We start from the raw sequence: 24,718 nt of genomic DNA on the forward strand, positions 1-24,718 counted from the left end.
CGCCCATTAGCACTATTCTATCCTTGTTGTTGACCCTGACCACGATGTCACTCAATGCTTCATAAAACTTGTCAACTTCATCCTCATCTGCACCCTCACATGGTGAATACACGGACACAATTCTAGTCCTAATTCCTCCAACTGATAGGTCTACCCACATCATTTGCTCATTTACGTGCCTAACAGAAACTATGTTGCGTGCAATGGTATTCCTGATAAAGAGCCCTACCCCAGACTCTGCCCTTCCCTTTCTAACACCCGTCAAGTACACTTTATAATCTCCTATCTCTTCCTCGTTATCTCCTCTTACTCCTAGCACATCCAAATGCATCCTCTTTGCTGACTCAGCCAGTTCTACTTTCTTTCTTCCATAATCCCCATTAATATTGATAGCTCCCCATCGAATTCCATTTTGTTCGCCAAGTTGTTTCCAAGGAGTCCCTCGCCTGTCAGATGGGAGTGGGACTCCGTTACTCCCATAGGTCCATGGCTTGCTTAACGTAAAGCAAATTGGAAAAAATTAAACAACCCTTATGGATGACTGTATAAGGTATCTAATATCTTGCAGCATATTTTGTGTTTAGCTTCATGACTCTCATCTCACTTTTTTTCTGCCTGATCTCAAAACCATATTCTATAGCTGCTAGTATATCTGTGTAGGCACCGATCTGTTCTAGTATCTCTTTATTTAAGTAAAGGTGTGCATTCCCTGTTTACGGTCAGTCGAACAAAGGTAGTCATGTAGTTCAGTCCTGTTCCGCTAGTGACCGCTTGATGCTTGCCATTCTGAGCGAACGCACCACATTCAGTCTGACTGATTCACATTTACAGTCGCTACGACATTCATTGCGAATATGGAGCAGAAGTCCAAAGAGGGGTTGAAAACAAAATCTGAGATGAAATATGAATCACTTAATAAAGATAGGATGAAAAGCGAAGTGTGGGAATGCTTCTTTATAGTAACAACTGCAAATCGTCAACATGCAGGATATGTGCCATGTAAATATTGTGCTTCCTTATTAACATTTGCATCTACTAACTCACATATGAAAACACACATGTATAAAATGTGACAAATACAGTGTATCCATTACAGTACCACTTGTTATCAAACAAAACATTACACAGAAGTGCATCAAAATGTGTGGAACAGATCTCCGTCCCCTTATGATTGTTTCAGGAATAGGTTCCTGGATGTATGTAAAAAACAACTTAATGGTGACACAGACTATGTATGAGTGAACGATGCCAATATTCTTACAACAACAGTTTATTTACTAAAAGATCGCCTTTCTGATGACGATCCCTTTGCATAGTGGAAAAATAACAGCACACAATATCCCAGACTTGCTCTGCTAGTGAAGAACATATCGTCTATTCCATCCTCCAATGTGACAAGTGAAAGAAATTTCAGTTCAGCTGGTAACTTAATTAGTGTCAAAAGGTGCTTGCTTAACCAGGATGTAGTAAATGACACTCTCTTGATTCATTCTGTACTAAACAGACAACACAATGGTAAATATTCATGACGATGTGAAAGACAGTACAAGAGAGACAATAGGAACTGCCTTGCAGCCAATAGGAACACAGGAAATTGCCACATTTCAGAGATTTACATTGTGTCGGTTTTAATTTTTTTACACAAAGAAGAATACTTCTAGGGGTGGGTTGGTGGGTCCCTGGCAAGCATAAAGGAGGATCTCTCCGTTCGACTATGAAAAGTATCATTTCATATTTTTGCATGATATTCACCTTCTTAAAAATCTGAACCAACTAGTAAAGTGTAATTTCTGTTTCAAAACTTCCTATCATTCCTGTTGTGATAATGTAGTTTATGATGGTGATTCTTTTTGCTATATCATGTCTTTTGCCATTGTTCTCTGAATGCTTCATCTCCAGGAATTACTTAAGTGCTCACTTCCTTAAGATCATTATGCTTTGCTGTTTATATCATGACTAATTTTTTTTTACCCTGGAAGTTTGCAAGTAGGAAGTCAATGTGCTATGGTGCAAAACATTTTACAAATGGCAAACTACATTCAAATGTTTCATATTTTAAAATATTTTTAGTGTATTACTGATTTTCTGAAACAACAAATTTTATACTGTTTGTAACAGTCCAATATGATGTATCTATTGCACCCACACTTAATTTCCCTGTTCCATCTTGACGTTGTTGGCTTTATATTGCCTCTGTTAATTTTTGTACACTTTATTTGATACCTTTGTTGCCTTTTCATTCTGTGTGCTACTTGCAGGAGAACATTTTGTAGCTTATAACCTGACTTCTTGATTCTGTGTTATCCACAAGGGACTCAATTTTCCTTCTGTATTTTAGGTCAAGGTCGAGGTCGAGGTCTAGATCAAGATCAAAAAGTCCCTCCAACAGACAGCAACGTAGTCCAGAAAGAAGTCCGACTCCACCATCGTTCTTGTAAGTAGATTTATCAGATCTAGAACAGAAATGTTTGTATAAATATACAGAGCTGTTAACTAATACAGTGGAACCTCGATTATCCGTTCCCGGAAAATACGTTTTCCCGGAATATGCGTTCAAATTACGTGGTCCCGCGAACATCATATTTAAATCACGTTGTAAAAGTCCCGCATTATCCGTTCCTCGGAAAAACGATTTCCCGGATCAACCGTCCAGAAATCCCAGTCCCATCAACGCTAAATCCTCGATCAATCGTTTTTTAATAAACTGTATCTCACGAAAGGACGGCTATGGCATATTTATGGATCTTGGCGTTAATGCCCCGTCACTGCGATAATTAAAGCAAGTACTGTACCGGTACTGGAAAACCGATCGGCGGTGAACTTGCATAAGGGACCATCTTAGCATCGCATTCGGGTGGTATTGTTTAAAGAATCTCGGAAAATCATAAAGCAGAGAGTGGCCACAACAATTGCAAGGAAACACGGCGCATTTCGACAGCTCTGCTTGAAGACGGAACGAGTTTCGTCAAATGTTCGGACTTATAAAACGTCCATATTATGTCCAGGGTTAGATGTTTATATTTTTACATTTTTTCGATCGTACTGCCGAAGAGGTTTTCGGCACTTTGCTCAGGGCACTGCAGAGTAACTGGGCTTTCAGGCAGGAATCGAAACTGTTCCTTCTTAACACAAATTCAGTATTTTTGATATTATCGTACATGATTATGTTAGCGAGACCAAAACAGATGTTGCACCTTACATTAAAAAAAAAAAAAAAAAGCCATGGGAGGTCTTGGGATTGCTTATTACTGTTCAGGCCCTAATGTAAAACTGGGAATTTTATGTTTTCGTGTTAAAATACCAAAAACCGCAGTCGTTTTATTTGCGCACGTTACATTTTAAATGGTTGGTATTATTTCAAACTCGTACTGACGTGCAGCGAACGCGCTTTCCAGATGACCTCAAGGTCACGAATAACCGTAATTTCTGAAGTTTTTATATTTCTTTTATCTTTCCAATTTGATTGGATTTGTGACGCGCAGAATTGAATATAATGCATTCGAGAACTTTTAAGAATCGATACTTACATTCGAAACCATGTTTTTGAGTTCAACATAACCTTTAAAAGTCGATGTAGGCCTAATTTGCGCGGTACGAGATTTCCAGAAACTGACTACGAACAGTATACCAGATACCAAATTACAATGAAAGATTAAGAAATGAACGGATTTCGCCATCATCTTGGGCGCTTTTGTATCTAATGTGCTTTATTTTATTAGATGAGAGAATTAAAAACTACTTGTGGTCGATTGTCGTTTGGCTTGGCGTTATTAGATTTTTCGAAGAGTTTGGCTAGCCTAATCAAAGTTGCTGAACTGAAAGAAGTTTACACGGGAAACTGACAAAGATTCCCGTGTAAAATTGAATATAAAGTATCGAGATTTTGAACTCGCGTACCGGTAATAAATGCGGTTTCGCGGTCTAACATGCCTCTCTCTCATCCAGAGGGCCCGGGTTCGATTGTGACCAGGTCAGACAATTTTACCTGGATATAAGTCTGGTTCCAGGTCCACTCAGCCTACGTGATTACCTTTAATTGTGGAGCTATCTAATGGTGAGATGGCGACCCCGATCTACAGAGCCAGGAATATCGGCCGAGAGGATTCGTCACACTGACCATGCGCACCTTGTAATCTGCAGACCTTCGGGTTGAGCAGCGGTCGCTTGGCAGGCTAAGTCCCACTTGGGCTGTAGTTTGGTTTGGTTTAGGAGTTTTTGTAAGATTATAGTTATACATGTTTCATTTTTGTGATGTTTAGCCAAATTGTTGATGGTTTTCATTCATTCCCGAATTTTCCGTTTTCCCGTGTTGTACGTTTTATTTTCATGGTCCTTCGAAAAACGGAGAATCGAGGTTTCACTGTAATAGCAGTATGCTCTAGTCTTTTGAAAGATTGTAACACCTTAAATACACCTTCCAATTATTTTACCTTTTATTGTGTTGACTCTCAAAATACACTATCAGAAGTTTTCAAGTAGGAATGTGCCGGTGAAAATTTTGTGGTAGTTTAGTGAGTGATGAGAGTTTAATCTTAAAGGATAATACAAGCAAAAGTGGAAAACATTTCTGTACACTGCTTGTGCTTTTTATTTAAGTGAAGAAAATTGTGTCGTTAATTGAGGTCATACAGTGCAGAGTTATTCATAAATCGTGTCACATTTGGATAACATCTTAATGTTGCTATATGAGACGTGCGAGTCCGATTCATGTATATATGGAAACAGAAACTCTCCAAGTTTGTATCAAATAAGGCGTGTGGATGTTGTGGTGACGCCATTGGCCGCTAGGTGGTAGAAGTGTAGAAGTGTTCAAAATGGCATTCCCAGGCAAGGAGAAGGCATTTTGTGTGATAGAATTTGCAAAAAACAGAGGCTACTGTGACTTCAGCGACACTTTCACACTCGATTTCACAAGGACGCACCAGATCGCAGGACAGTCATAAAGTGGTATCAAATCAAACGTTCGAGCGCACCGGTTGTCTGTGTCCACCCAAACGACCCGGAAGGCCAGAACCATCAGAGGCCACTGTCTCGTGTCAGAGGTGCCAACTATTATGGATTATCCATAATTGTCATGGATTTCACCTCACGATTACGGCATTACGGTCAAAGGGGATATTATTACGAAGCGACAAAACCACAAAAACAAATTTCTATGGGTAAAAAAAGGAAAGCTGGAAAAATTAATCCTTTCAAGCATTATTACTCAACCCTCCGCTTTTCACCGCTTGTGAGATGGCAACGATGCTTCGATCGTCACTTCCTTTTGCTGCATGTGAGCGTTGAAAATTAATTGTGATTGAAAGAGCTCTTCTCCTTTATAAAACCGTACGTAATATTGAATTTACAGTATTAAGTGTATCTGACAGTAACTCCCACAGAAAGGGTTTTCGGTATTGATAGGAAAAATCGGAGGGAGTTCAGGTCTACATTGAGCACAACTACACTGGAAACTCTTATGTTTCAGAAGACAAAAATTCCATCAGAGGAGGAAGGATACTTCAAGGAAATCCACACTGTAAAGCAGCTGCTGGATGCGAAACAAGCTATGATGGAACTAACTGGTAATGTGCATTTTTTCTGTGTAATATGAAATATTTCAGAATAGATTGCTGTTGAGAAGGGCAAAGGGGATGTTATTATCGAGAAGGTAGGTGATACTTTGGATTTGACTCGAAAATTTCTGGGGTGGAAGGGGATTACTGAAAACTCACTTCAAATGTTGGCACCTCTGTCGTGTTAATAAGTTGTTTCAGTGCAGCCCTCAGAAATCGACAATTCGCAGTAGTCTGCAGCTGGGAATGTCTCAACCGACTGTGTGGCGGATTCTTCGCAAGCAACTTAGAGTGAAACCGTACAGAAAGCAACTCCTGCAGGCGCTCACAGATGGTGGCAAGGAGGTTCACACACAATTTGCTGCCGACATGCAGGCTGCAGTGGCAGCTAATGATGATTTTGGTGACAGACTCTTCTTCAGTAACGAAGCAACGTTTCACATATCGGGGAAAATGAACCATCACAACGTGCGCATTTGGGGGACAGAACATCCACACGAGATAAACGAGCATGTGTGCGACTCCCCAAAGATCAACGTGTTCTGCGCCCTGTCAGAAGACAAGCTTTATGGACCCTATTTCTTGGCCGAATCTACAGTGACTGGCATCATTTATCTGGACACGTTAGAACAGTGGCTTATGCCGCAACTGTGTGCAGACAGTGGCGACTTTGTTTTCCAACAGGACAGGGCCCCGCGCCACTTCCATCAACTTGTGCGCGCTTACCTGAACAAGAACTTACTGCAGTGTTGGGTTGGACGAACTGCTGACAATGACGTTGCATTGTTGCAGTGGCCTCCCCGTTCTCCAGACCTAACCCCGTGTAATTTCTCTGGGGATATGTGAAGGGCAGGGTCTACATTCCACCACTTCCCACTGACTTGAATGACCTCCGAGATCGCATTACCTCAGCGATAGCAAGGATTGACCATAACATGCTGACATGAGCGTGGACGGAGTTGGACTATTGTCTGGATGTCTACCGTGTATCCAAAGGCACACACATAGATCACTTGTAAGGTATGTCAAACAAACTTGGAGAGCTTGTTCCTCTTTTGGTATATCATCCACACTGATATGTAAAGTACTTATTTCACAATAAATTTCAGAAATATGACACTGCTTTATGAATAACCTTGTATAATGGTGATGTGATTCTGATAAGGTTTATTTGCAAGTGGGATGTATGTTGTTTGTTACAGAGGCTCAACATACTCTAAGACAGAGGCACAGAGACAGCTGGATGAAAGCAACAAGGGCCACCAAATGTTACGGAAGATGGGTTGGAGTGGAGCAGGCTTAGGTGTTAAGGAGCAAGGCATTGAGCAGCCTATCTCTGGAGGCGAGGTACTGTTATAATTTGAAATGTTTAATGTTTTCAGAAGTCTTTCTCAAGAAAATAAATTTGGGTTCTAGTACAATCCTCCCTGAGCAACTTATATCTGGAAAATTCTGTCATCTTATTTATGAAAATCTGTTTTGAGGACGGAAGATATCAAAATGAAACTGTGAACTCGGCAGAGATAAATAATTGCATTTTATTTGTATTTTTCACTGTTTTGAATACATCCTAAAAGTACCATATAATTTTAAAGGCTGGCTTATTTCTTTTGCAGTTCTTCAAATAATTATTGATTGAAGGAAAATGAAAGAATTATTGGTCCAAAGTAAATTAAAGGGGGTGGTGGTGATTATTGTTTCAAGAGGAAGTACAACTAGGCAACCATCCTCTATAGAATACTAATCAGAGAGGGGAAAAAATGGAAGGAATCCGACACTTCGAAAAAGGAAAGTCTCGGCCAAAGAAAGTCAAAGGCCACGAAGGGCATGGAAATGAAAGACTTCCTGATTACTCAAATATTCAGTATCTTAAAGTAACTTAAATTTGCCAGCCGTTTGTCCTATTCTTCGTATTTATTTATCTATTACTTGAAATTCGGTTACACAAATTTCTCCATTTCTCGAAGCAAACATTTCCTCCATTGAAGCAAAAAATACTGTGTAACTCGAATTTTGTTGCAACATTAACTGTGCAATACGGCATTTATGGTTTGTAAGGAACAGTTAACAAGTAAAGAAAGGTTTACAGTGATGCTGGGAGTTTAAGTGAATGGAAAATCGGCGAAGCCTTGCTGTTTCTTGGGTGTGAAATAATTACCGGTCACGTACGAAAGCAATCCCCGACATCACAGACGACAAGCTCCATTTACGAATCTCGGCTGCGTGGTATTTACGAGAAGTTTCAATGTGAAGGGAGGAAAGGTTAACAGTAGCAAAAGGAAGAGAATAACGGATTTTTTTCCAAAGGTGTTAACCTAGGTATATTCCTTTTTTCACTACTGTATGTACTGTCATCTAAAAATTTACTGTAATAAGGGTTATAATTAAAATGATGCCATAAAATATTGTTTGTATATTTTTAAATACTGTTAAAAATAATGTATTCAGTAAAAGCCTGTAGTTACATAGGATTCAATTATTTGCTATACATGCTCAAAAACGGAATTCTCTATATATTGAAATTTCAATAACTTGAAATAAAATTTAGCTGTCGAGGCTATTTGAGATATCGAGATTCCGGCATAACTTGAAATTTTTTCTTATGGTCGATAAGGCTCTCCGCTACCTGTGTGTCATTGTAAATTGATCCATGGACCTAGCAAAGGAAAAATACTATGCACAATTCCACGTAACTTTCGAGGTGGAAGAGCCATGTACTTTAGTACTAAATCTCTAGCAAGTATCATGTATGTTGACTTCGTAGTCTAATCGGTTAAGGCAGTAGTCCTCAAAGTGGGGGTGGGGCAGAGAGTGATAAAGGGGGGTGCCGGCTCTGATTGAAATATTTATATTTAATGTTCTGTAACAAATATTGCTATCCTCAGATTCTCACATCCATTGACCTATTCTCCCGTCACCAAGAGAACCGAACCTGATGTAAACAAAGAAAAATGTGTATCCGTTTGTATCCATCCGCGGTCTACACGCTGATTGGAGAATCACTGGGCTACTCCCGGACACATGGCAGGAACCACGTGGGCAGTCTTGAAACTGTCGTTACTTCGCTTGATTGCGACGATTACATCAGGATTAGCTCTACATAGACTGTTGCCGGATACCACCGACGTCAACATGTAGTTGACACGCAATTGTGATGTGGATTACGGCACAAATTATACTCACTGTCTGCAAGAAATAAACAACAATGAATGATAAATGGCATCTCGATATTTAACATTTCAGAAAAGAAAGGTAGATTTGAATTTATGGCCGAAACGTAAATACGTAATAAATCAATCATAACAGCGCATGTAAGTAAAACACACATTTAATATTCTAATCAAATAAAATTCTAGCGAGGAACTTATAGCATAGAAAAGGCAATATTAAAACAATAAAATGTACAGTACTTTACCTAATCAGAATATGATAAAGGACAAACGCCTTCCAAGTCGGCGCTTCTTCGATTTCCCAGGTGTTCTTACCAATCCTTTGTGCAGTCGTTCGCTGCGCGTGATTATAATGCTCCACTCCGAAACACAACTGAACTCGGATGTCAGCTTCGCAAATCCTTTAAAGCTAAAGTCGGGTATTTCTTACAAAATTTATGAAACACATTCAATGCAATTGCCTTCTCGTCACTTTTCAAAGTTTTCCCTTTGCGATGCTTAACGAACTCAACTCGGTGATCCACATTGCACAAGAACAAGTAATGTCTCAGTCACTCACTTACTGCTTGCTTCCCAAGCTCACAGCTTAACAAAATGGCGGGTCAAGCATGAGCGCATGCATCCCTGGTGCTCTTCAATTTGAAATGCTTGTTTATATTAAATAACATTGAATACAAATCATTTTTTGTACATTTCTCTGACAAATTATTTCAGGAATTATATTTCGGACATTTTGCATCTAGGATCGCATTAGCCATGATGTGGCTAACGAACTAGTTTCATGTCTCCGCGTAGGTGTCCCGCGGCAGCACTAACCAATAAACGTTAACCCAAGCACATGCTTATGTTTACATCACGACTGGTTCTCTGGGTATCTGTATAGGCAGGAAGCTCTTCCACCGCCATTCAAGACTAATATTCTCGTACTATTGCTGTCTTATTTCTCAAGAACTGACCAATAGATCCTGCCCACCATGTATTCCGAGAAAACGTGCAAGTAACATTTCCCGCACAGCACCCTTTCACCCGCCACCCGCAGCGGTATCACCTTACCAAACACTTAACAACCAATAATGACAATAAGCCGCTTGACATTGTGACCGCCACTTTGTTACAATAATAGATTCTTCTGTTTCTGCCATTGTCGACTCGATTTCAGTTAGGCCTTTGCAGTCAGTTCAAAGACAGTGAGTGAACATGTGCATTCTAGTGCGTGTTTAGTGGAATTGATTAACCCACTTTACAATAAACTATTACAAGTATCGCCATATGCATGGATAAGTGGTTTATTAGCAGTGGTAAAAAGAGACCCCATGGAAGTGATTTATCGGGTGCGTGCCCTTTTTCGAAAATATTCCGTCCTAATAAAGAACAAGATTCGAATATAATCAAAGTATATTGTTCTTCTGATTCTACTTCTGCTCCACCAACAACATTAATTCTACACCCAGAAGCAAAGTGCATAAATATCAAGACGATTATCTGACTTTAGGCTTTACCAGCATTATTTTGAACAATCAGGAATGACCTCAGTGCGTTCTTTGAAGATTTTAGCTAATGACAGTTTGAAGCCTGTTGAACTTAAGAGACATTTGCAGACAAAACATACAGATTGTGTAAGTAAACCTATAGAATTTTTTGAGCGTCATGAGCAACATCTAAAAGGAAATGTCAGATTCCTTGGAAAGAACATGTTCCTAAAAAAGCGCTAAGATCATCCTTCAAGATATCCTATTTAATTGCAAAATCCAAATCACCACATATCATTGGTGAGAAATTACCTCTTCCTGTAGCCGTGAAAACATCAATTGCTACCACGTCTTCATAATGGTCCCAAATTTGCCCTGTAACTTGACGACAGTATTGATATCGTAAATAGTGCCCAGCTTCTTATTTTTGTATGTTACTGTCATGAAAATTAAATACAGGAGGATTTTCTATTTTATTTATTTTCTATTTTTTCTATTCTATTTTATGATATATGTACCGATGGGGCGGCAGCATTTATTGGTACTAAAAAGGTGTTCAGAGCAAGAGTGAGTGCTGTTACTAATTCCATAAAATTCACACATGCATCATGCATGATACTCAGGGAGTCATTGGCTTCGAAAGTATTACACCCAGAAGTCAATAAAGTGCTGAAGGATGCAGTCAGTGTTGTAAAATTTGTAAAAGCAAGAGCTTTGAACAGTAGGCTATTTTCCAGTTTTGCGAGGAGATGGGATCCACACATGATTCGCTTCTATTGCACACGGGGGTATGTTGGTTGTCTTGTGGTCAAGTCCTTCGTCGCGTTGTGGAGCTGAAGAGTGAACTTTGTCTTTTTCTATTGGACACCAATCCTACACTCGCAGCTTTTGTTTCTGGATGATAAATGGCTTCCAATACTGCGCTACCTGGATGACGTATTTGAGAAACTGAATGATCGTAACGTGCCACTTCAAGGACGAAATAGTAACATTGTCTTTCTAAGTGAGAAAGTGTTTGCGTTTAAGAGAAAACTTGAACTTTGGGAAACCCAGATGGACAAAGGTAACTGTGAGATGTTTTCTTGTCTGAATGAATTCGTGGAGGAAAATGAGTTAGATTTTGGTAAAATGAGTGGAATTGCTGTGGCACACCTTGAAAATCTTCGTCAACATTTCAAGGATAAATTTCCAGAACCTTCAGCTGAGTATAACTGGATTTGCAGTCTGTTCGATACCAGCGTAACAACCCACTTGTCAACGGTAGAACAGGAGGAGCTAATAGAATTCTCAAGTGACAGAATACTTCAGAATGAATTTAAGTTGAAGTCTCTTGAAAATTTTTGGGTGCAGATTCAGAATGAATATCCCAATTTATCAAGAAAAGCAATGGATGTGTTATTACCCTTCGCTTCAACTTGTGTGAGTCTGCCTTATCGTCATGTTTCTTGTCAGTTTTATCTGCATTGCTCAGTTGAAACTGTATGTTATTATCTTTCGTGACATGTGATGCCTTATCTTATAACGGCAGGTTCTTCTTCTTATTCTTCTACTTATTCTTATTCTTCTGATGCTGTCTCCCTATGAAGGTTGGCGACCCAATTAATTATGATTACTCGCGAAACAGCAGCTCAAAGGAATTCAATAGTTTGTCCATACCAGTGGCGCAAGTCTTAAAGCCAGAAATTTCTCTATCTCCCCTCAGATCATTGCCCTTCAGTTTTCCCCTAGATGATGAGTTGGAGAAGTTCTTATCATTCACCTCTCATTATGTGCCCGATGTACCTGGTCTTTTGTTCCTTAATGGTTTTTTTTTTTTTTTTTTTTTTAATGTTCAGTTAAACATTATGCGGAACATAAGAAATCAGCCTATAAGAATGTACTAAGCCAGGCTGAGTGGCTCAGACAGTTGAGGCGCTGGCCTTCTGATCCCAGCTTGGCAGGTTCGATCCTGGTTCAGTCCGGTAGTATTTGAAGGTGCTCAAATACATCATCCTCATGTCAGTAGATTTACTGGCACACTGGCACTGTATTATTATTAAAAGAACTCATGCGGGACTGAATTCTGCCTCCGTAAAAGTAAAAAGTGAAGCTTCCCCCCCCCCCCATGCACTCTTTTGAGTCACTATACCCACTGCAGTATTAAGAGTATGCGTGCCTTTCTTATTTCTACTGCTACTTCTTATATTTCTACAGCTTTTACCAATCCTATCTTTTAACTCCTTCAGGCTCCCCATTATTACCGCATGGTGTCAGCTCGAATACGTACTCAGGCTTGTGCAGTTTTTCTTTGATTGTAACCGAAAAAGAACACATCGCGATCTGTTGCACGTCATTGGAATCAGGAAGATATTTTCTTTGCAGTAGTGCTGCTTTATTTATTTCTGTGGCTTGGTTCTAAAAGGGCCAATGTCATTTTTTATCAAAATTGAGATATTAACTGATATAAACCCGTTTTATCCTGGCTTTCAACATGTTAAAAGGGCCAATGTCTCTGTTAAGTACTAAACGAACAGTTAACGTTTAATTAAAGAAGCCCTTGCCAATAATGTTAGATTAGAGACCTGGCAATTTTTCAAGAAGACGATACAAAAAATGAGCGTTTATTAAGGTGACTTCCACAAAGAAAGTATAAAGTTATTTAAAGTTAGTTGTTGAAAAAAAATAATTGGAAAACTATAAGCAAAGCTTCAAATGCTCATAGCTCAAAAACAGGTTTTTTGACATTGGCCCTTTTAGAACAAAGCCACAGATTCATCCTCCTTGCCTGGCCAAACTAGAGACAAAAGAATGACAGTAATCACTGTTTGTTTACACTATGGCTTCCTCATCGCACCGTGTTTTGTGTTCCTTGCCAAATTATATTAAAAGAGAATTGTATCACGATAATGATCTGTTTAGTGTAGGTGAAGGTTCACTTGAACCTAGTGATGACAAAAATATCAATTGTGATGAAGACAGCAATGGTATTCTCGATATTGTTTTACCAGCAACAGGTGGTGGTGATGGGACTTCAGCCTACTGTAAATTGCCTGTAATTTGTAGATTCTGTTCCTATCCCCAATAAACTACAATTTACTGGGCAAGCAGATTTGAAAGTAGATATTCCCAACAATTTTATGGAGCTGGACTTCTTCGAATTAATTTTTTTGAATGACAATTGAAGAAAATTAATTTTCTATCTCTGTATTTCTTGTTCATGTACGTGAGTTTTTATAATACTGTGGAGAAAGCAAGGCAGTCTGACTATGGCAGTGAAAGAGTTAAGCCAATCCTGATTGTTTGTTCCTCTTGTAGCATTTAAGAATGGTAGAGAATATTCTGGGGTTTTTTAAATTAAATAGTTTGATACTTTTCAATTCACTGTTGTTTTGTTTGCAGAAATGGTACTGAATATGCTTAAAAACTCTATTGTGCATGATCTTTCTCTGAACTAGTTGTATATGTATAAATAGTTTATTACTTACTTGCAGATTGCTATCCACTTGAAAATTTATTAGTTGTAATGGATTGTTATGTCCTTTGCAGGTTCGGGATCGACTGGACATGTACAAAGGAGTGGGAATTAATCTTAATGATCCTTATGAAAACTTCCGTAAGAGCAAAGGACAGGCATTTATAAATCGAATGAAGGCAAGAGCAGAGGAAAGGTTATAGCAGTTTGCATCTACATAGACCTGATTCATGGCGTTTTCTTGAAACGGGTTGGTATATTAATAAGTAGTAAAGAACGAGATTTTTAAAAATATCATGTCTTGTACATATATGTCATTTGTTTCTGTTTAAGTAATATCTTTGAGTGTTTATTCTTCTTACAAGTAATGAGCTTAATTCCGGTTCCGTATTGACTTTGAATATTTAAGTGGCAAACGTGTATTGAACAGGTGGACTTTATACAATTAAATTCTTATAGAATATCATTTTAGATGTGTATTCTTCTGTAATTTAGTTGAATTTTAAGATGTGTTATTTATGGCCACTCTCCATTTGATGACATCTTAGAAATAGAGAATTCCCAAAGCACATTGAGCATTGTCATATCCCTTTCAGACCTGAAAGAAAACTGGCGGTGTGAATTTTTGTTTGTATGTCAAAAACTGACTAAAATGCTCTTAAATACATATATTTTTAGTTTATTCTACAAAATAAAAATTAACATCTGAAAAAAAGCACCCGCACAATTGTGCATGTCAGGACTTACTTCACTACAGTAGAACCTTGATAATTCGAAATCGGTTAATTCAAAATCCCGCCTAATTCGAAGAAGGTCTCATTCCCGGAAACATGAGATACAGTTTGCATGTTATTTAAATTGTTTAATTCGAAATACGGATAATTCGTAATTTAAAGTACACTGTCGGCCCCATTACTGAAATTTAGACTTTTAATTCGAAACTGCCTTTACATTTTAAAACAGTAGTATATTACATGGACAGACAGAAGTGGAGAGTGCTCGTAAACCACACCCGGGCAACTGGAGTGGAAAACTGATGATGATGATGAGTATATTACAGAGTAATTTCAACTCGAAATTTATTCGCGTCATAATAGAACGCGTGTTCCGGAACGTGGAGTGGTACCGTAGCTTTCTGCATTTACACTCACTTCGGTGGATCTGCAGTGCGCTTCATGATTACTAAGTTGAATGAAATGGGAATTCTTTTGTATTCAAACTTTTAAGGAACGCCGTAATATCACGCAACGGGCAGTGTGCGGGAAAACAGAATCCGCAAACACTGGCGATGCCGACAGTTGACGAAAAAAAAAATGTGGCTCATATAATAAATTCGTAGGCACCGAACAATATTGTCATTGCCGATGAAACTGCATTACTTTATTTTAATGCGAGCCCAAACGATCATATGGTTTTAAAGGAGAAAGTGCCAGTGTAATTAATAATTACATATGTAATTAATAAGCCTATTATATAGAAATTGATAAGTATTGGAAGGTGGGAACCTACTCATAACTTAACCTTAGTTAAGGTATAAACTGTGAATCAAGATTAACTGCAAGCAGTAACGGGCCTTAGAATATTTTGTAACGCAGCGAGGGTTGGTACTTCTGAATTGCGAATTGGCGGTTAATTCAAAATCACGTAATTCGAAGTCCGATTTTTTAGTCCCAACGACTTCGAATTAACGAGGTTTTACTGTACTTACAAAAAAGAAAAATTACCTCAATGCATGTGAATATACATATTGTGACCGTTCATGGGACGCCTAACACGGAGATGATAATAAATTTTATAATTTCGCTCGACTAGTATTCAGGGGTTTACATGATCTTCCACTCAGGGCATGGCCCTTCGGAAAGGAAGAGGTCACATCCTATCAATACTTAGTCCGATAATAATCTAACATCAGATTCAAGATAATAAGCTCACTAAAACTAGGCATAAATGAATATTTGCAATGAGAAATTGGAAGTATAATAATTTTAATAAAATGAAATTAACTGGCTACAACTGAACAACTGAATATGCAACGTAAAAAAATATTAACTTTGTGCATCACAATCGCACCGTATTAAGAATCAAGTCCATCTTGAAAAATAATTGTCAGTCATTAAGTTAAAATCACATCATTACGCAACACAGTTTCATTTAAATAAATATAAATTGATATAATGGAAAATCAGCAATTTCAGTCACAAATCGATCATCTTGTTTGTTCATTTCCGACGTATTACTAGACGAACCTGTCCTCCCTGCTCTACTTCTCTTATTACTTCATTATAATTACCTAACTAACTGAGTAATAACTTGAATTTTCTAACAGCGCATGATAAACACCGAAAATCCATCAAATACATAATAATATCAGTGCTCCATGATCAATTAACTGCATGTCTCCGTCCAACCAACGGCGTCATGTGGCTGCACCTGAAAAGGTACTATCTACTGACATAAATAAGCAAACTATCAAGTGCCAGACGATCTGCGTTGCATCGGCTCCATTCCATCCTGCTGAAAATACACCTACAGCGCTAACTTACTACATCTAGCAATACTACAAGCTGATCTACAGTACAGGTGACAATAATCTCACAATCAAATAGTCGTTCGAGTAGCTTGTCGAAGATCCTACTCGTATATTCGTAAATACATTCCGCTACCCATGTGATACCAAATTAAACTCATGTCAGCTCGCATGCCTAACCAAACTCTTCGAAAAGCATTCAAACAACGCTACGAAACACGCTCATCTAATAAACTCAAATATACGCGGCGGAAATACCTCTCAATACTATTATCCTAACCATTGGCCATCTCAAAGAATTAAATTACTACCGCAATTCACCACTCAATAAATCTTTCTCTGCTTATACCGTTAACTATACCTTTAGATGACCCTACATATTTTACGCTACACAATGTCCACCACATAATGAGAAATCATCATTCCCTACATAAATGAGCTAAATATCTTTGAAGAGCTTCACTATTATTCATACGACCATCACTGAGTCGATCCACCAAACATATCACAACACTCCGCGGAATTATACATTATTATAAGATCACCACTTCAAATATTTCACACATCAGCACATCAAAACTTACCTGTGGCATTCAAGATCACACACGCCTTATAACTGTTCCACAAACACCGAAAACAACGCAGGAAAGATCGCCTAACCCTAGTATTCACCAACGGAAAACGATATTCTAATATACGCAGTAGCATTACATGACGTTACCAACACCGTTAGCACGTTAGAACATTCAAGTCATTTCATTTTATATCACCTGTGTGACATTAAAAAAAAAAATCTACTTCTACTATAAGCATCTACAAGTAAACAAGAAGGGCAAGGTTCGACTACTCATCTGACTTCTTCGTTTTTCCATGGGTATTGGTCGTCAGGTTATTTCTTCAGCCATCTCATTCATCTCGGCAGAGTGCGGATCCACCAGGATCCTACCAGTTTACTCGGACATCTCTTCTATATGAACTTCCTTATTCACAAATATAGGCAACATCTTGAGTTCAACCTGAAACTTGAACAGAATGGTTAGATCGAATTCGTACATATTTTTTAAATCCACTGTTATAGATTAATACTGGCCTGTGTAAATTTTATATCGCTCAATGCTATACTTAGTTTGTTAACGTATTTAGGCCTCAACTTCTTCAATTTTATGAGCTTTAATTCGGATATACGGGCTGAGCTCTCTATTGCTTCACGATCCTTTTTTGTACCATACAAGAATTGACATTTTAAAACAAATTCCAACTTCATTGTTTCAATAAAAAACGAGGCTGCTTTCCATAAGCTACATAACTACGATCCTGATTTCTTTACATCTGGTTTTGACATTGAGGAACGTTATCACAGAGATCCACAAAGGAACACACGCTACTATTGTTTGTTCTTTCCACTTAAAATACGTCACGCCACACGCCTGTTAGATAATTAAATGCATAATTCCGGCTCAGTCCATGGCCTCCTTAATGTCTGTTATACTAGATGTGATGTCTGGCCGATTTTCTTCTCAACTGTTACTGCAAGTATTTATTGATACCCGCTTGTGACTACACGGTTTTACACGCGGTCCGATGTGTACCACGGGGTTCCGAGCTTGATCTATCGATTCTCATCCATAAGATCTACTATCAATTCGCGAGTTGTGTCGGCTCATATCTTACGAATATATAAATTCGCCGCACATCAACAGTTATTTTACCACCATGCCGTCCACATGCATTTATCATGCTTATGACCTCCAATGACTCCCTGACATGTAATTGCACGTCATTGGAAGGTCATAATATGTACATGATCAAATGTTCTATTTTCCAGTGGGGAATAATTTAAAACAATTCAATCTTCATTCAAACACAAGTAAACGTTACATTTTCTACATTGCCCTTTTGGCAGCAGCAGCTTGTCGTCAGACCTGAATGAAATCTGGAGGTGTCAAAACGTCAAAAACTTACTAAAATGCTCTCAAATACATGTTTTTACAGTTTATTTTACAAAATAAGAACTATCGGCTGAAAAACAGAACCCACACAATTGTGCGTGTCAGGACTTCATTCACTACTTGCAAAAAATAAAAAAAATAAAAAATTCATCTCAGTACATGTGAATATGCACATGTACATGATCAAATGTTCTATTTTACAGTGTGGAACAATTTTAAACAGTTAAAATCTTATACATTACATTTCTCATGTAGAGTACGAGTTTTTCTTTCTCGGTCCTTTTCCTGACAGCACCCAGCACTCCTGCATGCATTGGCTGTAAGGAAACCTAGCCCGCACATTTGTGCGTATCAACATTCAAAACCTCATGGTATTACGTACGATGTTGAAAGTTCACAATTTACGTTTGCTACACAATCTACACACTTCATAGATTATATTCTAATATTCAGTAGAAGCTTCTAGATTAATATGAATGCAATAAATAAATACTTACTTAAGGCATTTCTGCTTCCCGCCATATTGCTAATGAACTGTATTTTTAAACTCTTCTTCCTTCCCCCTGGTGGTCAAGTACTAAATAAAAACAGCTGAAGTACATGCTACGTGTCCCGCACAAGCACTGCAGTCCGGTCTAGCACCAAGAAAACGTCAAATAAGCTCGGACATAAATAAAATACGAACCCGCACAATTGTGTGTACACGGTCCGAAAGGGTTATACAGTAAAACCTTGTTCAGACGTTTTTGCAGAAGAGGAGGAAAGAGAATATGTTAAACGGAAAAACATACTATTGAATATCCAATTAAAAACTTCCTAGCAGGGATTTGGAGCCACTTTACACACACATACATTTTACTTTTTGTATGTACAGTGAAAGCTGTATTTACTGTTTCTGGAGATGAGCATGAAAAGGTGTCAAAAACTCAAGAGAAAACTTTTTTCAACTGAAACCTATAAAAGTAACATCGTATTAAAAGATATGGAGTCCTTTTGCATTATTATTAGGGCTTATAAAAGTAACATTTTATTGCAGTTCAGTTCCTCTGAACTGGAAGGGAGTCATCATAAACCTCTTCATCCATATGGGGAAAATCAGAATCCTCACTTACATCATTTGTCAAAATTTTAAACACTTTCTCAGTATCTAGTACTAATTCATTATGACTGTGAGCGGCCATATTCGTCAGCTAGCAGTTGATTCCCAAAAGCTGTACACATTCACATACAAAACTTGAGTTTACAGAACTTCCCAACTTGCCAATAGATGGCAGATAGCGCATGTTTTTGAATCATTCCTCAAAAACGTTGAGAAGCAAAGATATGACACTTGGAAGTTTGACGTGCAATATATTGCATTGTAACTGCTGTGGCAGTTCCCGCAAGACGCAATATCTTGTGCTGTGACCCAGAAAAGGTATCTGAATGCTGGATATCATACACAAAATAGCCACTCATGATAAAATATGCGCACAAGTTGTAATTAATTGCAGCTTGTTTCTCATTAATTGAGGGGATGTAACATGGCACATTTTACAATCTTCAGTTATTTGTGCACCGGGCGAGTTAGTCATGCAGTTTGGAGCGCGTGGCTGTGAACTTGCATCCAGGAGATAGTGGGTTTGAATCCCACTGACAGCAGCCCTGAAGATGGTTTTCCGTCGTTTCCCATTTTCACACCAGTCAAATGCTGGGGCTGTATCTTAATTAAGGCCACAGCCGCTTCTTTCCAACTCCTAGGCCTTTCCTATCCCATCATCGCCATAAGACCTATCTGTGTCGGTTCGACATACAGCCACTAGCAGTTATTTGTGCTTGTTGAAACTGATATACTGATATTGATGGAATGTTCATTTAATTTAATGTTGTGCCCTTTTTTTTCTTTTTCAGGTTCCAAGAGCATAGCTGCTATTAACTTTAAGAAGATTTGTTTTAAACTATCTTCTTTCTAATGGTGTTCAGAAATGGGAATACTGCAGTTCAGAGAGACTTATAAATTATTTATATTGAATGTTTTTAAGGCTTTATGTCATGCTGTTCCTGTTTTTATAATGATTACAGAATTGTATATATTCTTCAATTGTTAGACTGTTATTAGACTGAAATAGGAGACTTGCACCGAACCTTTGTGTGTATCAGTGATAGAAGGAAACCAACAGACGTTGATACTAAGACCTTGTGTTACATCTTTATCCAGCAAATAATTCTATTGAATGTCCACATATTGTTAAATGGTTATAGTGAAGCATTACCGTTCCATTAAATCAGTTGTGGAAGGATGGTGAATGAACATTTGAATGGTTATAAAGCCCAAGATGGTTTCAAAGCAGTAGAAAACTTTGAAGGACCTTTGATTGGAATTACTGACCGTGAATCATGACCAGATATTGCACATTATTAATCAGATTCAGTGGTGATAGCTCTATTTTCCTTAACGAGATCCCTAAAAAATTCTTAAACTCTGTGTCAGTATGTGGTAAGACATACTCAAGTAACTGTCGCAGATGTACAATTTTGTATGGATACATTCATTGAGAGATGAATCATTCATTTCATCTCCATCAGCTCCTCAACTGAGGTTGGTGTCAGGAAGGGCATCCAGCCATAAAAACATGCCCTAGGTAAATTCATCTCTCCTCATCCCTGACTCTATACCAAGAAATGCAACAAAAGGGTAGAGAAACAAAACGATCATTGAGATGATGAATGCCATTCTGAGGAATACCATTCCATCATTCATTATGGTACTATGGATTTAAGTCGTGGTGCTGGCATATATCAAGATTGTTTCAGCAATGAGAATCCTGTATTACAGATGCTATGTGGTCTGTGGAGGTCGCTCTTGTAATATAGCAGTGGTTGTTTTGTACATCTCTGAGTTCCATAAAAAAGACGAGTGGGTATGCATACTTTCTGCTGAACACTACTACCAGTATTGGTCAGAGTTTTCAAATAATTGACCTGTCTCACGGAGTCTCAGAAAATAGCTTCCTCTTAACTCAAATAATCGCTCAGAAGGGATGAGATTAACGTGGTCACTGAAACTGAACTTGTTTTAATCTGTTTATTGTCCTCTTCTACAATTTCTGTGCCTTCTGTTTCTTTATGAGGTTACTGCAAGAACCATGCACTCTTATGGTATCATTCAATGGTAATGAGTTGTTTGCCAGGAAGGTTCTCCAACGGTTTTTTTTTTTTTTTTTTTTCTTGTAGTTAGCATTGTTATGTATTATTACCATATAAGAGAAGCATGTCATAATCTGGGAATGCCACAGGTACTAAAGAAAAGTTGCCAAATTACAGTAAACTTTGTTGAAGTTGATGTTCCTAATTTTTTTTAAATATTTAATGTTAACCTATCTGAAACATTATCATTCAATTTTACTTTCATATGTAGAACTTAACCAGTCCACAGTCTAGGGATAGCTAGCCTGCCTCTTACCAGATGGCCCAGGTTCGATTTCCAGCCAGGTCAAAGATTTATACCTGGATCTGAGGGTTGGGTCCACTCAACCTGTGTGGGGAATGAGGAGCTATGTGACAAATTATATATCGGCTCCAGTCTAGTAAACCAAGAATAATGGCCGAGAGGATTTGTTGCGCTATCCACTTATCACCACATAATAATGTGCTAACCTTTGGGCTGAGCAGCAGTCGCTTGGTAGGCCAAGGCTCATCAGGCTCTTTTTATTTTTCAGAAAAGGTAATGGACATGTATGGAATCTTTTGTGACATGTTTTTCTAAGGATAATATAATTTTTCTGCAGATACAAGAGATTTTGGAATCAAGTGTGTTACATATGCTAATTTTTCAGCTCGCTTTCTGAGAACATTTGTCATTTTATTCTTACGATAGAGGGTAAAAATTATAATATGTAACACATTTACACATTGTATGAAGCTCAGAACTAACTCAACCCATGGAACAACCAACTTTGGTGCTAAGACCTATTTGGAATCTTTTTTTTTCTTTTCCATTGTGGTTAAACTTGGAGTAATGGATTATAAGTTATATTTCTGTGTTTTTCATTGAACTAGTAACTTCTGAGGGATTTGTTAGTTATATTGTAATTTCCTTGAACTATGGTCCAGGTTTGTAACTATAAACCAGCCATTTCTCCATCATTAAAATATCAGAAAAGATAGTTAATTATTTTATTGTCAGTTTTGGATGCCAGAAAATATAATGTTCAGAAAATATTGACTATCGTGTAAAAATTAATTTATCCTGAGAAATGGCTGATCTATAGTTGAATACATGGGCCACAGTCTTGGGAAATTACATAATGTATTAAAATTGCAGGCTTAGCAATCATTTTCTACCCATTAAGGAAAGAAAACTCTTGTGTCTTCTTACATGATGTAAAGCTTTAAATATTTAGATAAACTCAGTGTTCCATATGTTTTGATATACTGTGCTGTACGACCAATAGAGATGAACCAAAAAAAACACCTGCTCCCATTCGAATCTGTCTGCCCAGCGAGTACAGCAAGCTTGTACCGCAAGTGAAAACCACTTACACACCTGACTCGCACTGAATACGAAATTTGTCTTTTTAATGTAATCCAAAATGATAACCCAATAAGCTCATAAAGGAGACACTACAGAAATAGCCATGGATATTGTTTGGTTGCAACTAATGGAGGATAGATAGATAGATAGATAGATAAGAAATGGGTGAGCCCTGTTTTCGCAGAGCTCCACACGTAGGTCTATGAAGACCCTTTGTGCCCCTTGAACGGGTTTGCCTAGTCCAGCCCTAGTGCTCCTATAAAGGATACCAGTGTCCGGATTTTGGCATTCCTGATGTCCTCCAGGCTCACAAAGTGTGAGCCCAGGTATCGATGTCTAGTGCTTGCAAAAGCCTCGCACTGACATAACACATGCGCGGAGGTCTCCTCCTCCTTACCGCATCTTCTACACATCGAATCCTGGGTGATTTTCATGATGTGTAGGTGTCTCCGTAAGGTATTGTGGCCTGTTAACAGTCCAACTACCATTCTCATTCTGGTCCTATTCAAATTCATTAGGACCTTTTTATAGCTTTGACTAGGCCCTTTGATAAGTTCACATGCCTGTCTTGCTATGGTTAACCTCTTCCAAATATCTAGGTGAGACTGGTTTATCCATTGGGATATTGCCAGTCTCACACTTTGGAGTGACACTCCCAGGAAGGGCTCTGGTCCTGTGAAGGAACCCATTGAGCCCTGTTTCGCTAGTTTGTCAGCTTCTTCATTTCCACTGATTCCTGTGTGCCCAGGAACCCATAATAGGGTAACTGAGCTAAGCTCACACAGCTGATCTAACATCCTTTGGCATTCCCATACCAGTTTTGATGTTGTTTTAACTGCACATAGTGCTTTTAACGCTGCCTGGCTATCACTACATATAGTGATGTTTCTTCTGTGTCCAGGCATATTTCATATATTTACAGCACAGGCTAGTATTGCGTATACTTCAGCCTGGAAAACAGTAGCATATTTACCCATAGGAAGGGAGAGCCTTATCTTAGGCCCCCAGACCCCGGCGCCTGTGCCCGCCTCCGTCCGCGAGCCATCTGTGTACCATGTACAGCCCCCAGACTTAAGACGAGCCCCAGCGTCCGCGGCCCACTCCTCCCTTGTGGGTATCACCACTGTAAATTTATAATTCAAATTAAAGCCAGGCTTCATCAGATCCCCGATCATCATTGTCATAGGGCAAGTCTGGTGAAGCCTTGTAAGAATAGAGGCATGACCTCTATTCGGGTTTTTGAAGAACCATCCTCCGAGTGACCAAAGGCGATAGGCACTCATTCCCGCTATTACCTTAACATATAAATGTAAGGGGGGAAAACCTAGGATGGCCTCCATTGCACATAATGGTGTAGTATCCAGTGCCCCTGTTATTCCTAGACATGCAAGTCTTTGGACACTGTTTAACTTGGTGCTCACAGTTTTACCCTCTGAGCCTGGCCACCAGACTATAGATGCATAGGTGATCGCGGGCCGTACAGTGGAGATATAGAGCCACTGGACCACCCTAGGTCTTAGGCCCCAAGTCTTCCCGACGGCCCTGCGACAGGCCCACATAATCTTGCGAGCCTTATCCACCTTATGATCTATATGTTTCTTCCAACTCAGTCTTGCCTCAAGGATTACCCCTAGGTACTTAACCGAGGTTGTCTTAACTAATTTTTTTTCCGAATAGGAAAGGCTCTGACAGTCCGTCTAGCCTCCTCCTTCTGGTAAATACCATGAGCTCCGTCTTATCGGGATTAACCGACAAGTCTGTCTCGTGACACCATCTTTTCACCCTACGTAGAGAGCTCTGTACGAGTTCGGAAACCGTACTAGGGAAATTTCCTACCGCCATCAGGCTTATGTCGTCTGCATAGCCTTGGGTGTATATTCCTCCAACATACTAATGGAGGAGCCTAATATCACAGGCCTAAGAGTCCGCCTCCGTAGCATAATGGTTAGCATTATTAACTGGCATCCTCGGAGGCCTGGGTTCAATTTCCGGTACTGCTAGAAATTTAAGAATGGCAGGAAGGCTGGTATATGGTTAAAATGGTACATGCAGCTCACCTCCATTGGGTGTGTGCTTGAAAAGAG

The 24,718-nt window shown here is 38.8% G+C and overlaps 1 protein-coding gene across 2 annotated transcripts in view; it reads left to right on the forward strand.

Moving 5' to 3' along the window:
- Positions 1–21,438, forward strand: part of scaf6 (SR-related CTD associated factor 6) — a 172,624-nt gene extending 151,186 nt beyond the window's left edge. For both annotated transcript variants that reach the window (XM_067135755.2, XM_067135757.2), the window contains exons 14-17: positions 2,339–2,434; positions 6,758–6,902; positions 13,720–13,895; positions 20,012–21,438. In XM_067135755.2, coding sequence (XP_066991856.1) covers positions 2,339–2,434; positions 6,758–6,902; positions 13,720–13,848 — 370 coding nt within the window. In that variant the 3' untranslated portion in view covers positions 13,849–13,895; positions 20,012–21,438. The remainder of the gene's footprint in view (positions 1–2,338; positions 2,435–6,757; positions 6,903–13,719; positions 13,896–20,011) is intronic.
- The last annotated feature ends 3,280 nt before the right edge of the window (positions 21,439–24,718 follow it).

This window comes from Anabrus simplex, chromosome 1 (genome assembly GCF_040414725.1).
Source record: "Anabrus simplex isolate iqAnaSimp1 chromosome 1, ASM4041472v1, whole genome shotgun sequence".
Lineage (NCBI taxonomy): Eukaryota > Metazoa > Arthropoda > Insecta > Orthoptera > Tettigoniidae > Anabrus > Anabrus simplex.